The following is a 17,377-nucleotide window of genomic DNA, read 5'->3' as shown; positions in this document are numbered from 1 at the left end:
TAAAAGACTCTAGCCAAGGGTACAATGACCTTTTATTGCCAAAGTCCATGGACCACTATTATCTTCCTCAACTTCTCAACTGCATTTTTTTTTAAAGATTTTATTTATTTATTTGAGAGAGAGATAATGAGAGACAGAGAGCACGAGAGGGAAGAGGGTCAGAGGGAGAAGCAGACCCCCTGCTGAGCAGGGAGCCCGATGCGGGACTCGATCCCAGGACTCCAGGATCATGACCTGAGCCTTAGGCAGTCGCTTAACCAACTGAGCCACCCAGGCGCCCCTCAACTGCATTTGACATTTGCCCCTTCTTTTAGAAACACTTTTTTGGGGGGTGCCTCGGTGGCTCACTTGGTTAAGTGTCTGCCTTCAGACCACGTCATGATCCCAGGGTCCTGGGATGAAGCCCCTGGGTCAGGCTCTCTGCTCAGCGGGGAGCCTGCTTCTCCCTCTCCCTCTGCCTGCTGCTCCCCCTGCTTGTGCTCTCTCACTCGCTGCCAAAAAATCTTAAGAAATAAACACCTTTTTTTCCCTTTAGGCTTCTGATATGGAATTGTGTTCCCCAAAATTCATATGTTGAAACCCCCAATGTGACATTTTGGAGTAAGGGCCATTTAAAGAGGTAATTAAGGTTGAATGAATTCATAAGGGTGGGTCCCTAATCCCATCTGAAAGCATGTCCTTACAAGAAGAGGAAGAGATCCCCGGGAAATCATGGCTACACATAGGAAAGGCCATGGGTGGCAGCCTTCTGCAAGCCAAAGAGAGAGGCTGCAGGAGAAAGCAAACACCTTGATCTTGGACTTCCAGCCTCCTGAACTGAGAAAATATGTTTCTGTTGTTTAAGTCACACAGTCTGTCGTATTTTGTTATGGCAGCCCTAGCAAACTAATAGAGCTTCTGTGTCACCACACTGACCTGCTTTTCCTCCCACTGCGCTAACACTCTTTCTCAGTGTCCTCTTCTACCTAAACTAGTAAATGCTGGTGGCTCTGTCCTTTGCTCTCTCCTCTTCCCTCTCTACACTTTCTCCTTAGGTGATCTCATGGTATCTTGGGCCCAGACCTCGCCTGAGCTCCTGGTTCTTCTATCTCACTACCTCCTGGACAACTCCGCTTGATGACTGATAGGTATCTCAAAACTCACATGGCGGGGTGCCTGGGTGGCTCAGTCGGTTAAGCCGCTGCCTTCGGCCCAGGTCGTGATTCCAGGGTCCTGGGATCGAGTCCCACACCAGGCTCCCTGCTGAGCGGGGAGCCTGCTTCTCCCTCTCCCTCTACCTGCCGCTCCCCCTGCTTGTACTCTCTCTCTTTAATAAAAATAAAAAATCTTTAAAAAAAAACCAAAAAACTCACATGGCTTTGGGAAGATGAAAAAGTTATGGAGACTGATGGGGGTGATGGTTGCACAACAGTGTGAAGGTACTTAATGCCAATGAACTGTATACTTAAAAATGGTTAAAATGGGGGTGCCTGGGTGGCTCAGTCGGTTAAGCGGCTGCCTTCGGCTCAGGTCATGATCCCGGGGTCCTGGGATCGAGCCCCGCGTAGGGCTCCCTGCTCGGTGGAGAGTCTGCTTCTCCCTCTCCTTCTGCCTGCCTCTCTGCCTACTTGTGCTCTCTCTCTATCTCTGTCAAATAAATAAATAAAATCTTTAAAAAAAAAAAAAAGGTTAAAATGGAGGGATGCCTGGGTGGCCCAGTCGTTAAGCGTCTGCCTTCGGCTCAGGTCATGATCCCAGGGTCCTGGGATCGAGCCCCGCATGGGGCTCCCTGCTCCGCAGGAAGCCTGCTTCTCCCTCTCCCACTCCCCCTGCTTTTGTTCCCTCTCTCGCTGTGTCTCTCTCTGTCAAATAAATAAATAAAATCTTTAAAAAAAAATGGTTAAAATAGTAAATTTAATGTCATGTATATTTTACTACAATAAAAAATTTATAACTTTATGAGACAATTTGAAATTTGAACTCTGACTAGATATGTGATTATATTGAAGAATTATTGTTTTAAAAAAACTAACATGGCCAACATCGATATTTTCCCCCCCACACACAGATTAATTCCTCCCAAGGTCTTCCCCACTGAGTCAAATGGCCCCTTCTAGCACCAATTTGCCAAAGTCCAAAGCTCCACTCATCCACCCATTTGCACAAGCCAAAATCTAGTCTCATCTAATCCATTGGTGGTCTTGTCAGCTCTTCTTCCAAAGTATATCCTCTGTCCATCCCCTTCTCACCTAGCCGTGTGAAGCAAGGAGCTGTTGTTACTCTAGTCCAAAAGAGCATCATCTCTCGAATCCTAGCTTCTCCTTACCTCCTTTCTTGTCTCTTTCTGGTCCATCCTCCATCCAGCAGCCAGAGCAATTCTTCTAAAAGACAAGCCATATCGTGTTACTCTTTTGCTTAAAATTAGCCCTTATGGATTGCCATTGCATTCAGGATAAATTCCAAACTTCCAACCGTGGCTTCTGAGGAGTGACACCATCAAGGGGCTGCCCGCCTCTCCGGACACATTTTGTCCCATGCTTCCCTTCACTCACCAGGCTCCCTCCTCATTGGCTTCTTTCACTTCCTCAAATGCTCTGTCCTAGTTCTGAGGCCTTTGTCAGTCAACTCCTTTCTATCCATCAGGTCTCAACCGAAATGCCACTTCTGTGAGGACTGTATGAAACCTGATATACAGATTAAGTCTCCACCTCCATGACTCTTGCTTTCAAAGTGCTTTGTGCTCATCCTCTGTAATTACTGACTACATTGAAACATACAATTAAGAAATTTTGGTTCATCTCCTCTCACTGAAATATAAATTTCATGAAAGATAGCACCTGTTTGATACATCTGAACATTCAGCTCAGAACCTCAAACACTGTAGATCCTCAGTAAATATTTAGGGAATGAATAAGTGGTCTTTGCCTGGTAGCATTGAGTCTCATTATACAACTTATCAATAAATACTGGTAAAATTTATTGACTTAAGTACCCGGCACTGTACTGAACGCTTGATAAACATTATTTGACTTAACATAATGCTCCTATGTTATTGTCCCCATTTGGGGGATGAGAAAACAGAGACAGAGAAGTGAAGTTATGTGCTCAAGGTGAAAGAGTAGAGCCAGGGTTCAAACCCACGAAGCCAGACTCCAGAGTCCACACAGATTACCTACTTCACCACAGGGTTCTGCCTCCCTGAATTAGCACTCTGATTTTATAAATCATTCCCAGATGCTTGTTTGATATGACTCTTTCCTGGAAACTAAGACCTGATCTTGGACCCTGGTGAATTCATTGAGATAATAAATGTTGCCCGGGAAGGCCTCTTGGTGACCAGTCAGCAACACCACCAACAGCAGGTAGGTGGGTGATCACATCACCATGTGCTAAGCACTCTATTAGGAGTGTGGGCTTGGTGACCTGGGAAGTCAGGAAGGGAGCAAATTAGTCTTCTGAAGAGGTGGAGAGGGAAAGACATGAAGCCTGTGCTAGAGAAATAACATTTGTTCTAAGACCATGAAAGGGGACTGGGAGCTGACTAGGCAGACAGGCTAAGGGAAAGGCATTCCAGGCAGGGGGAATAGCATGGGCAAAATCTTGCAGGCACAAAGATAGGTGACATGCCCAGGGAATGAAAAGGCACCTAATGCTGCTTCTGATTCCCAGTTCTAGTCCTTAACCTAGGCCCTCTCTGTCCTAAGATCTGGTGGCTGCCCCCTCAGTTAGCCTGAGGGCTTTGTACACAACAGGAGCAAACACACCGGCCACAGGATTGCAAAGCATTTTCACATACATTATCTTACGGGGTGCACTTTAACTTCACAGATGACACCCAGCCCAGTGCCTGACACATAGTAGGTGCTCAATAAGCCTCAGTCATTATAATTCTTGGGATGATGATGATTGTTGTTCCTGCTCGGGTAGGAACACTGTCATCCCCTCATCACTTGAGGATTAACTGAGATCACTGCAGTGAAAGTACTTTGTAAACCACAGAGTGCTGTACAGGGAGAGCATTGTCAGGAACTTTCCCTCCAGAAAACCTTCCAAATTCAAGCTGCTCAGCCCAGCTGCCCCATTCTAGCATCCCTGTGCATCGTTGATATCCTCTGTTGGAACGACTGAAAGCAGGACTGTCTCTTCCTCCTCAGAATGGGGACTCCTCAGGGCTGGCCTGCGTCTCCCCCACAGACTGAAGACTCCCCCTTGAATAGGGACTCCTGAAAGTTGACCTGTGTCTCTGCCTTCAGACTGAAGGCAGGGCCTGGGCAGAGGGCAACTGATGGGCCATCTCCGCCACAGAGGCCTCCCACCTCACTGAATGAATAGCCTCAGTCATGCCCCAGGCTGAGAGATCCTTGCTGGGGCTGTTCCTTGCCCTCCAGGACTCCACAACTGACACGTTGGCCTTCAGGCCACACACAGGGCTCAGGAAACACAGTTCTCCAAGGTGCAAAAAACCCCCAAAAAAACACAAGATGAAACCTGGGGTTCCAGCTTTACCATGACACCCCCATCCCCAGCCAAAAGATCTCCTCTCTTCTCTGGGTCTCCTCTTCCTCCACTGCTTCCTCTAGAAAATGAAGGTGAGAGCAACAACAATAATAATGAGCACTGTCCTACCTTTACAGAGCACTTGCTGTGTGCCAGGCTCTTTGTCTCTTGGTGTCCTGACAAACACCTAGGAAAGATGTTTTTAGGGGCAGATTTTCTGTGAAACTTCACATGGAACCTCCAAGGCCTTGGGAGAGGCCCAGCAATGTCTTCTTAGATAGATAGATAGATAGATAGATAGATAGATAGATAGATAGATAGATAGATACAGATTTACTGTTATATGTTATATATAGTATATATATTCTTTTTAATTTGCAAAAATAAAACTTCAAAACTACAATTGCTAAGACCATTCTTTCTTCCCACTCTATCCCACTTCCCAATATGAATGATTCCCAAGACACCTGGAAGTACGTGGGTGGTGGAGGAGAAAGGATATGTAAAGAGCAAGAAGCAAATCTGTGCAAAATTCTTTCATCACTAAGTTGTCTGTCATTTAATATTGACACCAACTCAGAAAGGAAGTTCTCTCCTATAAGGAGTACGCAGCATTTGCAATTATAAATACTACATGCATATCTTTCTTTTTTGATAGTAATTACACACAGTAGAATTTATCAAAATTCCTACTACATATCTCTAAGCAATACTACAAGTATCAGCAACATCTATGTGTGAAGTGGCATGCTCGTATATCCTGGCTATCAAGAAAAAAACATGTTTTTATTACTAAAAAAGAAAAAAAGAAGAAAACATGTTGTTTTTTTTTTAAGATTTATTTCTTTATTTGAGAGAGAAAGAGCAGGTGTGAGCCGGGAGAAGGGCAGAGAGAGAGGGAGAGAGAATCCACAAGCAGACTCCCCGCTGAGCATGGTGCCTGACACGGGGCTCAATCCCAGGACCCTGAGATCATGACCTGAGCCAAAACCAAGAGTCAGCCGCTTAACCGACTGAGCCACCAAGGCGCCCCTAAAACATATTTTTGATCAACCATGTAAGAGGAAAGACAGAATCATCTCTTCATTTTCACTGGAGAAATTTACTTTTAAAATTCATGGACAGTTCTATTTCTTTTTTTTTTTTTTAAGATTTTATTTATTTATTTGACAGAGAGAGAGACAGCGAGAGAGGGAACACAAGCAGGGGGAGTGGGAGAGGGAGAAGCAGGCCTCCCGCCGAGCGGGAAGCCCGATGCGGGGCTCGATCCCAGGACCCTGGGATCATGACCTGAGCCGAAGGCAGACGCTTAACAACTGAGCCACCCAGGCGCCCCGACAGTTCTATTTCTTTACCTTCCTTCTCTTCCTGAAAATTTCAGTCCTAAAACTATTAAGTAGAGCAGAACAGGAGGGAAGCATGTGACCAAGGGGGAGGGAGCCACAGTGGCCCAGAGCAAAAGTCAGAGCTCCAGCAGGGTGAGGAGGGCGTCCACATGGCATGGGGTCAGCAAGGTGAAGAAGGTGTCCCTGAGTGGGAGGAGGCATCCTGACACAAGGTATCAGAGCTCAAGTGGGGTGAGGAGGGCATTTCACAGGGTATGGGGTGGTGGCAAAGATGGGAGATTGGTTAGAAACAGGGGCTTGATCCAATAAGAAAATAAATTCAGAATAATGGAAGCCAGATTTCTCAGTGTTGTGGAAGGGAGATATAAACATAGAAAGGGGGAACTAAGGCGCTTGGGTGGCTCAGTCGGTTAAGCGTCTGCCTTCGGCTCAGGTCATGATCTCAGGGTCCTGGGATCGAGTCCCGCATCGGGCTCCTTGCTCAGCGAGGAGTCTGCTTCTCCCTCTGCCTGCCGCTCCCCCTGCTTGTGCGCTCTCTCTCTCTCGTTCTCTCTTGCTCTCAAATAAATAAATAAAATCCTTTAAAAAAAAAAAGAAAGGGAACTAGAATGAACCCCATTATAGTGGATTAGAATTGCAGATGATAGTCTGAACCCTTTTTTTAGTATGTATAAATAGATATAGAAATAAATGTAACTGGGGATGCCTGGGTGTCTCAGTCAGTTAAGCATCTGCCTTCAGCTCAGATCATGATCCCAGGGTCCTGGTATTGAGCCCTGCATCAGGATCCTTGCTCCATGGGGAGCCTGCTTCTCCCTCTGTCTGCTGCTCTGCCTGTTTGTGCTTTCTCTCTCTCTCCCTGACAAATAATTAAAATATTTTTTAAAAAGAAATAAATGTAACTGTAAGTGTGTGTGTGTGTGTGTGCACTCCTTAGCTCTGGAAGGGCCTGGGAACAGGGACACCCTCATAACAGTGAGTAGGTCTTGGTTTCTAATTATCATCCTGGCACCCAGATCACGGTTTTTAAATACTCCACTCCATTAAAAGATTGAATCAGAGATTCTTGAGGTACTGGTTGATTCCAGGGGCTTGAAAAGAGGTATCTTCTTATATCAGAAAACAAAGGATGTTTGAAGAATAATGGGGCATGTCAAAAGGACAGACTCCAGCTTAAAGAGGCTCCCATTGGGCTAATCTGTGACAATCTGAGCATTAAAATAATGATAATAATAGATTACAAGCTACTAAACAAAATAGGAGACCATGAAGTCATAACTAAATGCACACATAAAGGGGCGCCTGGGTGGCTTAGTTGGTTAAGCAGCTGCCTTTGGCTCAGGTCGTGATCCTGGGGTCCCAGGATCCAGCCCCACATTGGGCTCCCTGAGCAACCCGCTGAACCTGCTTCTCCCTCTCCCTCTGCTGCTCCCCCTGCTTGTGCTGTCTTGCTCGCTCACTAAAACAAATAAATAAAATCTTTTTAAAAATTAATAAATAAATAATAAACACATACATTCATTCAAACAATGAGAAGGTATATCTACATAGTTTCAAAATACCTCCTCACAAACTACCAATTCCTTTCAAGGGGAAAAGAGTAAGTGAGTGGAGAAGCCTGGCAGACATCACCTTAATCCAAGTGAAACATGGGACAGATAGAAATGTGTCCTACCTAATAAAATGTATGAAGAAGAACACAACAGTGGAGTGCCTGGGTGGCTCATCGGCTGAGCGTCTGACTCTTGATTTCAGCTCAGGTCATGATCTCAGGGTCATGAGATCCAGCCACATGTTGGGCTCCACACTCAGGGCAGTGTCGGCTTGTCCCTCTCCCTCGGCTCTCTCCCAGCCCCACTTGCTCTCTTTCTCTCTCTCAAATAAATAAAATGTTTAAAAAAAAAAAAAAGAATGGGGAGGCTGGGTGGCTCAGTCAGTTAAGCCTCTGGCTCTTGGTTTCGACTCAGGTCATGATCTCATGGGTCATGAGATCAAGCCCCACGGCAGCCTCCATGCTCAGCAGGGAGTCTGCTTGAAGATTCTCTCCTCCCCCCCTCTCCCCCAAATAAATAAATATTTTTTATTTTATTTATTTATTTGACAGAGAGAGAATGAGAGCACAAGCAGGGGGAGCGGCATGCAAAGGAAGAGGGAGAAGCAGGCTCCCTGCAGAGCAAGGAGCCCGACACAGGACTCAATCCCAGGACCCTGGGATCATGACCCAAGCCGAAGGCAGACACTTAACCGACTGAGCCACCCAGGCGCCCATAAATCAATAAATCTTTAAAACAAAACCAAACCACATCACTTCTGTGATATTCCTGTTAAAGATACATAATCTGGGGGCGCCTGGGTGGCTCAGTTGGTTAAGCGACTGCCTTCGGCTCAGGTCATGATCCTGGAGTCCCGGGATGGAGTCCCGCATCGGGCTCCCTGCTCGGCGGGGAGTCTGCTTCTCCCTCTGACCCTCCTCCCTCTCATGCTCTCTGTCTCTCATTCTCTCTCTCTCAAATAAATAAATAAAATCTTTAAAAAAAAAAAAAAAGATACATAATCTGAATCTAATCACAAAGAATCCTTAGGCAAACCTAAGTTGAGAGCCTTGCTACAAAATAACTACAACTCTTCACAAGTGTCAAGGTAGTGAAAGGCAAGGAAAGACTGAGGGACTTTTCCTGGCTGACAAAGACTAAAGGAACATGACAAACAAATGCAGTGTGAGATTTGGGCCTGAGCCCTGTCGCTGCAAGGATTTCACTGGAGCATTTGGTGAAACTTAAATGGAGTCTGAGATTCGATGGTAAATGTTCCATGTTAATTTCCTGATTTTGATGGTTGTGTTGTGCATATTATGTAGAGGAATGTTCTTAAATGCAGGAATTACACACTCAAGTATTTGAGAGCTATGGGCAGCGGGTCGGCAATTTACTCTCAAACGGTTCAAGTTAAAAAAAATTGCCCTGTACTGTACTTGGAACCTTTGTGTTTGTGATGGTTTCAAAATAAATCTCATGTGAAGAGGCAAGCAAAGAATGTGCAGCTAAAACACATGGGCAAATATCGTCAGTAATTAATCAAAATATTTTGGTTTTCAGTCAGCTTATTTTAGTTTGTGATTGGTCGTGATTTCTCATTTTATTTATTTTAAAGATTTTTTTTTTTTTTAAGTAATCTCTACACCCAATGTGGGTCTTGAACTCACAACCCCAAGATCAAGAGTCAACATGCTCTACCAACTGAGCCAGCCAGGTGCCCCTCTGTTTTCTCATTTTAAATATTCACTTTCATACCTGATTTTCTACTCCTAAAGAGGGAACCTCCATATAAGTGTCAGGCCCCATAAAACCACTATCCACTATTGGCCTTTCTTGTACCTTTTAAGGATGAGGAAACTGAGGCACAGAAATAAAAAGTGACTTGCCCAATGTCACTAAGTGATGAAGCAGGATTTGAACCCAGGCAGCCTGACTCCAGAGTCTCCTTCGAGGAGACGCTGAGGACTCAGTGAGATAAAAGCATGTGAGAGGAACTTTACGAATGGAAGGATTAAGATTATTCACAAAGAGGCACTCTGTCAGCTGGGGCTTAGTTCCTTCGGCAGAGGAAAGGGAGGGGCAAAGTCCTCCTACTGTATGCCAGAGACTGCTTGGAATTTCACATCCAGGACCTCACTTTGTTTATGTCCCAGATGAAGTGCCTGAGGCCCACAGGGATCAGCCCAAGGTCACACACCTGGACAATGATAGAGCCCAGAGCCAGTGCCAGGGATGGTGATGGCTGCCCAACAGTGTGCTAGCAGAAGACATGCCAAGCTGGGCTTGCCAAGGTCCATGGACCTGACACAGCCGAGGACCTTCCCACCCTCTCTCACACCCTGTGCCCCACCATCCTGAGACAGATGCCCAGGACAGAGCTGCCATGTGGCGGGGGGCAGTGCAAAGTGTCTGCCCAGATCATAAGTAGGCAACGTATGTAGACCAGGTAGCTACAAGGGGGTTACCCAGGTGGCCGCCAGCTCTGGGAAACTTAGGTCACACAGCTCGGGCTGCACCATTGGGCCAGTGGGCCCAGGGGAACAAGCAAGGACTTTAGAGTCAGACAGATCTGGGCTCTGTCTCTTCTTAGTGGTCTGACCTTGGGCAAGTCACTTCACCTCTTCGAGTTTCAAAAAGTAAGAATCTTGCCTCATGGGGACGCTCTGAATGTCAGAATGGAAAGTCCCTGGCACAGTCGGTGCCATACTTCATTATCGTTCTGCGAGGGCTTCTCAGCAGATAGTCTTTCCAGAACTTTAGGAATCCAAGCTGAGGAGAGAGAGGTCTTAAGAACCTTATTTCTGCAGGGCCCCCGGAACTGGAGTCAGGGGAGGGAGGCCTCCTAGCCCGCACAGTGGGCAAAGTCCTCCCAGCCCCCCAAGGTCCTGGCTCCCTTCCCTGCAGCCTGTTTCTTACCAACAACAGGAGCAAAGCCCCAAGGTTAGGCAAACAAGTCAGTGATAAGGCGCTTCCAGGTTGGGCCTTGTATTCAAGGCTTGTCCAGCTCCAGGGCTGGCTTCCCAGCTTAGAGTCCTGCAGGCTCCAACAGGGACACCTGCAATGGCCACCTGCTGATTGTGCACCTGAGGCCTTGGTGCCCTGGTACAGCCTGGGTTAATGACCCTGTTTATCCACTTGAGTCATCCGATAAGGGGCAGCCAAGCTGGCTGTGCCCTGCACGGGCTGCTTCATTGACTGAAGCGATTATCAGGGCCACGTGGAACTCCCAAAGCCCCCTCCCCCGCCACTGCCCCACCAATCCTGCAGGCAGTGCGTGTTTCTTTTTTTTCAATGAACATGACTTCTAGAGTCAAGGTTGTCAGGCCATTCCCCCGCCCCCACCGTCCCTCCCACTGGGGCTATAAATAGCACCCAGGGGGCAGAGCAGAGGGTGGGAGGGCCAGGCGGAAGGACGAGCAGATCCCCAGCCATGAGCTCCAGCCAGCCAGGGACCTGCCCGTGTCAGGGTGCTGCAGGCCGCCCAGCCATCCTGTATGCACTTCTGAGCCCCAGCCTCAGGGCCAGGCCCGCTGTGCCCCCAGCTCCGAGTCGCTGCCTCTGCAGACAGCACCGGCCTGTCCGGCTGTGTGCCCCGCATCGCACCTGCCGGGAGGCCTTGGATGTTCTGGCCAGGACAGTAGGCTTCCTGAGGAACCTGCCGTCCTTCTGTCAGCTGCCCCCTCAGGACCAGCAGCGGCTGCTGCGGGGCTGCTGGGGCCCCCTCTTCCTGCTCGGGTTGGCCCAAGACACTGTGACTTTCGAGGTGGCCGAGGCACCGGCCCCCAGCATACTCAAGAAGATCTTGCTGGAGGAGCCCAGTAGCAGGGTGCGCGGCGGCCAGCTGCCCGATCGGCCCCAGCCCTCACTGGCTGCCGTACAGTGGCTTCAGTGCTGCCTGGAGTCCTTCTGGAGCCTGGAGCTGGGCCCCAAGGAATATGCCTACCTGAAAGAGACCATCCTCTTCAATCCTGGTGAGCTTCCAGACACTCCTGGATGGGGGCCCAGCCAGGGAAGGCACCTTCTCAGGGCTTGACCCCCGTTATCTCTTTGGGTCCTCATTATCACCGAAAGTCACCTCACAAAAGAGGCTCAGAGAGGTTAAGTGATTGGCTGGAGGTCACACAGCCTGGTACGGACAAAGCAGGGTTGGGAATTCAGGTTTATTCACTCCAGAGACTGGTCCTTGCCGCTCTGCCTGAGAAACTTGCCGTTGACCCTCAGGAAAGGTGGGCAGACACAGCTGTGCCTCAGTCACAGGTAAAACTCTGTGGGTTCAGAAAGACCCCATAGCGAAGAATGCAAATGTGAGAGGAAAATTCCTCACCAGAAAGCCCTCATGGAATGTATAAATTAATTAATTATAGTGATAGTAACGAATATTCGTATTACATTTACCATATGTTAGGCCCAATTATAAGGGTTTTTTCATATACTAGCTGTTTTAAACTTCGTAACATGCCTAGGAGATAGGTATTATTATCCCCATTTTACAGAGGACGAAACTGAGGCACGGATATTAACTTATCTGAGGTCATGCAGCTAATAACTGACAGCGTGGGATTCAAACCCAGGCAGTCTGGCTCTTAACCATTACTCCGGGCTGCCCCATAAATGGATGAATAAATAAAATGATAAATGAGGAGGTAGTTTAGGCGCCTCAAAGACCAACCCAGTGACCTCAGGTCTTGGGTCAGTATTGCTGCCTGGGAGTGGAGTACTCACCCGCCCTCTTCACCCTCTCTGCCCACAGATGTGCCAGGCCTCCACGCCTCCTCCCACATCGGACACCTGCAGCAAGAGGCTCACCATGCACTGTGTGAGGTCCTGGAGCCCTGGTGCCCCACAGGCCAAGGCCGCTTGGCCCGTGTCCTTCTCACAGCCTCCACCCTCAAGTCCATCCCGCCCAGCCTGCTTGGGGACCTCTTCTTCCGCCCTATTATTGGGGACATTGACATCGCTGGCCTCCTTGAGGACATGCTTTTGCTGAGCCAACCTGTTCCAGCCCAGGCAGAGAGCAAGTGTAGGCTGGGCAGAAGCTGGCAGCACTGACTTGGTCCAGCTGTCCCCAGGGGTGACACAGGCTCCCAGAGGGGCAGGCCTCAGCTCCCCTGGAACCAACAAGATGAGCTATGGGGCCCCTCACTCACCACACACCTCCCCCGCCTTGGCCTTTCTTGGTTTGACATGGTGCTCCAGTTGTCTGGCCATCCTTTAGTGGTCCTCAGAGCCTCTGGGCCAAGACTTCCAACCCCTCCTGAGATGGGGATGGAAGCTTAGATTGCTCATTGGGACAAGAGTCCTACTGACTTTGTACAGAACTGATTTAAGTTATTGGGTTTTGTAATAAAAGGCATGACACCTTCGGAGCCTGACCCTGTAATTTGTACATGTGGGAGGGAATGTCTCACTTCCAGGGCCCACCCTGCCCTTATCAGAAAGAGTTCCAGAGGAAGGAACCATAAGGAGTGCTGGAGCCAATCCTCAGGGAACTGGGATATTAGTTTTTCAGGGTGGGATGATTATTTCATTTGGGGGGATGACATTTATTTTGCACAGGACTGAATCTAGGGATTAGGATCAGTTCAGGCCTCCTTACTTCCTTGCTTTTATCTTTGGGGCTGGGAGTGTCTCTTCTTTATCCCTAAGTCCCTCACTGACCCCTCCCTTGGCTTCTGACCCCTACAGGCTCCCTCTCACCTCAACGAAGAGTCAGATCACAGCCAGTAAGGAATATGAAGCAGCCCATTCCCAAATTGAAACAGGCAAGGTCACTGGAATTTCTACAATTTGGGATCATTCACTTCCCCATTCCTGCAGGTGACAGAAGAGGATAGTCCACTGCTGTCCCAATGGGAGGAGCGAGGGCACCCAGGGCTGGCCTGGCACAGCTGTGTGGAGGCCAAGGCCAGCTGAGGTTTAGCTGCCGCCCCAGCTGTTGAAGTCTGAGACTCTTCCATAGCAGTTAATTCGCAGCTACAGCCCTGAGCCCCTCTGAGTTCCCTTCCATGGCCCCTCTGTCCCAGCTCTTCTCCTGGAATCCATTCTCATTGGCCAGCAACCGGAGAGGCGGTGCCTGGCATAACCAAGGCCTCCAGGACTCCTCCATTCAGTGCGGGATCGGGTCTGTTCTGATTGGTCAATCTCTGTGCCTCACGGTTGGGTAAAGATTTTGAATATCACCCAGGTTAGGGTGACTGACCTGCACGCAGGAGGGAATGATAACACACATGCCTATAGGACCTCCTTGCAGGCCTCCCCCTTTCTTTAGCAATAAGGCCCTGCCCATACCAGTCCCACCCTCTTCACCACCAGTTTGGATTCTCTTCATGGGGCCAAGTTAATTATTGCTCAATGAGAGGTCATTCACTCAGGGACAACAGTGGAAGAGTTGTCATTCAGGCGTCTCCTGAAGGCTCCCAGGATAGGACCACAATTGAACTAGCCATATACCCATTATGGGCTCCCAGTGCCAGCAGCAAGGACACCCCTGTCCCTCACCCAATCACCCACTCACCACTCAGACACCCAGAGTGGCAGAAACACACAGCTCACACCCCACAACAAGGACACACACAACTCAGACCTACAACTCTCTCTCTCACACACACACACACACACGCACGCACACGCACACGCACGTGCTAAGACATAACACCTACGCAGACCCACAAAACAGACCCACCATCCACCCACACACAGCATGGAAATACACAGCCAAGATACACTCACTCGGTGACATTCAGCAGACCCAAACACATGACAATAGACACATGCACTGGAGCCAGATGTTCACACATCCGTCCCTATGCTCAAGGGCGGGGCACACAATACGGAGACACCCTCACACTGGGATATGTTCTCCATTTTCTGTATGTCACAGGAGAAAGACAAGTGGCCCCCAATGTAAGCAGACTGACATCTGCACATCTTCAGGGTCTACCCAGAGCCTGCTAATCCCGGCCAACCTGCTCCGCTTGGCATTTGGGGCCTCAACTAACCAATCACCCCCTTTCCCCATGGTGATCCCAACATCCACCCTCCTCTCACACAGGCCATGCCCTGCTCCACAGCTCCCCCAAGCCAGGACCTAATCAAAGTCCCAAATACAAGCATCTTTTAGAGCCTAGAGCAGGCCTTGCATTCCTCCTCCCCTACCTTTCCACCAGAACTCCCAGACTCAGAGCTCAGGCCCCCGGGGCCCCTCTCTCTGCCTGCCCCTCCTGGCACTTGGACACACACCCTCCATCTCACCACGCAGATGCAGGAGGGAACTCTTCCAAGAGCAGATGTCTTGTCTCTCCAGAGGAGCCAAATCCAGAGGATTCGGGGATTTCAGGTCATTCTATCTTCTATGTTCCTTCACTAACTGCCCCCATTAGTTTATTGTTGCACCTCTCTGAACCTGCAGGCTGAATCTTCCTGCCCCTCACCCCTTCCCTCCTCCAACCTTGAACAGCCACTAGAAAGTGCTCCTCTCCACCACCCACCCCAGCCTTTCCCCTCAACTTATCTAATGTTTCCATCACCCAAATAGCTTCCCTGATCAGCACTACCTTGCTCCTTTGCAAATTTCTTCCCTGTCCCCTCCACATGGTTGGGGAGCTACACTGCTGTTTCTCATCTATATCTCTTGTCATTCCCTGTGCCCTATCTAAACCTTCTGCAAGGAAGATCAAGACAAATCTAGCAAAACTAAAGAGAGAATTATAATACAATAAGAGAACTAATGCTTTCTCTGTGAGACAAATGTGGGGGACTGTGTCTCCATTATCAGCAGCTTAGAAGTGGGAACTGTGCCTCATCAACCGGAGAGGGCAGAGGAGGAAACAGGCTCAGACAGGGTACGCAACTTACTCACTGTCTCGACTGATCACTATCTGTGCTGAGATTTGAACTCAGGCCTGTGTGGCGGTGGGGGCCAGGCTCGCCAGCACAGGTTGGCATGAGTCATGGCCAGGATCAGGCTGTCTGGAGCCCGCTCAGCCACTGTTTACTGACCATCTACCCTCGCAGCCATGATCCTTGTCCTCAGGCCCAGCCAGGGATAACTCACTAGGAGTCAGGAGAGGGCTCTGCCTTGGGTATCATTTTATTATCACCATTATCTCTACCTTCGTTAGCCTAATCGTTGACTGCTTAATAAGCAGTCAGGTGCTGTGCCTTGGCCGACACACCCTGCCTGTGGGTATCCTAGAACCTATGATGCCAACAAAAGGCCAACCCCCACCATCGATGCCTCCATTCATGCCATCATTGAACATTTCTCTTGATGACCACTTGTACCAGACCCTGTGCTAGATGCTAAGGGGTGCAAAATACATAAGATATAGCTCCTGCCTTCACTGAACATCTTGTCTATGGCAGAGACACAGAAGTAATTGCAACCCAGAGAGATCTGAACTGTGATAGAGGGATGTTCAGACAGCAGCAGGAGCTCTGAAGAGGGAGTGATTAAATCTGTCTGGAGGTGGGAAGAATGCTTCAGCCCCATGGTGACTGCTCTGAGCTAAAGAGAATGAATAGGGGTTTGCCAGGCAACCAAGGGATGGGCATTCCAGATAGAGGGAATGAGAGGTGCAAAAAACCACCAGGGTGACAGAGTGTTCAGCTAACTGCAAATGATCTGGGACAACTTGGGCCCAGGGCAGCAAGAGATGGGTCTGGAAAGGTGGACAAGAGCCCAGAACAAGGCAGCAGAGAAAGGCAATCCCAGTGAAACTGCTAGAGGCAACAAGGCTAAGGTCTCAGGGGAATCAGGGTTAACAAGGGGAATCACTCATTCCAGGTGGGTTGTTCTGGGTGGCTACTAAACAATAACCAGCTAACATTTATCGAGAGCTGTGCTCTAAGCATTTATAAAATATATTAAGTGTAAAGAATAAGAGTACAATGAAACCTCATCATGTCCCATCAACTTTGAAGTCCCTTTCTAAATCTATTACCTCCCCCCAAAGGTAATGATTACCCTGAATTTGGGGTTAATCATTTCCTTACTTTTCTTTATGATTTTAATGCATAGTTACTTATGTATCCCTAAGAAATATTTTTGTATTTTTGAACTTTTCATATAAATAATTCTGTTTTCTGACTTGTTTATATCCCCTCAACATCATATACCTGCTTAATAGTATTAAATGCCAATTTTTTGCTCTTACAAACACTGCAGCTATGAATATGAATATATATGAATGAATATTCATATATATTGTCAAATAAAAAACAAATCTGGACTCAGTAAAGAGGGACTTCATTTTATTTTATTTTTTTATATATATTTTTAAAGATTTTATTTTATTTTATTTCAGAGAGAGAGTGAGAGAGAGAGAGCACAAGAAGGGGGGAGTGGGAGAGGGAGAAGCAGACTCCCCGCTGAGCAGGGAGCCTGATGTGGGGCTTGATTCCAGGACCCTGGGATCATGACCTGAGCCGAAGGCTGATGCTTAACGACTGAGCCACCCAGGCGTCCCAAAGAGGGACTTCATTTTAAATGATTATTACAAGAGAGGAAAGGAACTATTGCAAGGGAGAAAGAAGCTATTGCAATGGGACCATGAGATCTACCTTCAAGGGTTAGGCAAAAGGAGTTCATCATTCACAGGGAAAAGTAAACAAGGCTAGAAAGAACTGGGTGTGAGGAAGGAATGGCATGATGGGACAGTAGATCAGAAAATGTTTTACCCTGAAGCCAGCCTATTCTCAGGAGGAGTTGTGGGCTGGCGCAAACTTGGGGGGGTGGGAGAGGGAGGCAAAGTTCAGGGACCTGGGGGAAGGAGAGCAGCTTAACCGAAGTTTGGTTAACAAGCATTTTGTTCTGATTGATCAGTGGGGACAAGCCGTTCATCTAAGCGTTTACAAGGCAAAGAATTGGAATTTGGAGCCTGTTGCTAGCCTTGACATAGGTAAACAAGGGGGCACCCAGGAGTTTTATCTATGTCATAAAAGGAAGCGTGTTTCTTTGCAGTAAGCTGTGTTCCAGAACACAAAAGGGTGGGAATGGGGTTTCTTAACCTTCGCTCTTTT

General features: G+C 48.3%; 1 protein-coding gene and 1 long non-coding RNA gene across 2 annotated transcripts in view; both read left to right on the top strand.

The window, feature by feature from the left end:
• LOC145721212 (uncharacterized) overlaps positions 1–17,377 on the top strand; it is a 229,064-nt gene that overhangs the window by 192,613 nt on the left and 19,074 nt on the right. The gene's annotated exons all lie outside the window — the stretch shown is intronic.
• Positions 10,767–13,003, top strand: NR0B2 (nuclear receptor subfamily 0 group B member 2). Its single transcript, XM_006739550.2, has 2 exons — positions 10,767–11,328; positions 12,108–13,003. The coding sequence occupies exons 1-2, from the start codon at positions 10,788–10,790 to the stop codon at positions 12,404–12,406; spliced, it is 840 nt and encodes a 279-aa protein (XP_006739613.1). The 5' UTR covers positions 10,767–10,787; the 3' UTR covers positions 12,407–13,003.

The sequence above is a fragment of the Leptonychotes weddellii genome, chromosome 4, assembly GCF_054177405.1.
Source record: "Leptonychotes weddellii isolate Sample4059 chromosome 4, ASM5417740v2, whole genome shotgun sequence".
In the NCBI taxonomy this organism is placed as follows: Eukaryota; Metazoa; Chordata; class Mammalia; order Carnivora; family Phocidae; genus Leptonychotes; species Leptonychotes weddellii.
This window is presented reverse-complemented; position numbering and strand designations above follow the sequence as displayed.

What these genes read in the sequence shown, in the direction of transcription:
- NR0B2 (XM_006739550.2), top strand. Translation starts at nt 10,788, where the DNA reads ATGAGCTCCAGCCAGCCAGGGACCTGCCCGTGTCAGGGTGCTGCAGGC. An exon ending in GACCATCCTCTTCAATCCTG is followed by an intron (nt 11,329 to 12,107) that starts GTGAGCTTCCAG and finishes CTCTGCCCACAG; the next exon opens with ATGTGCCAGGCCTCCACGCC.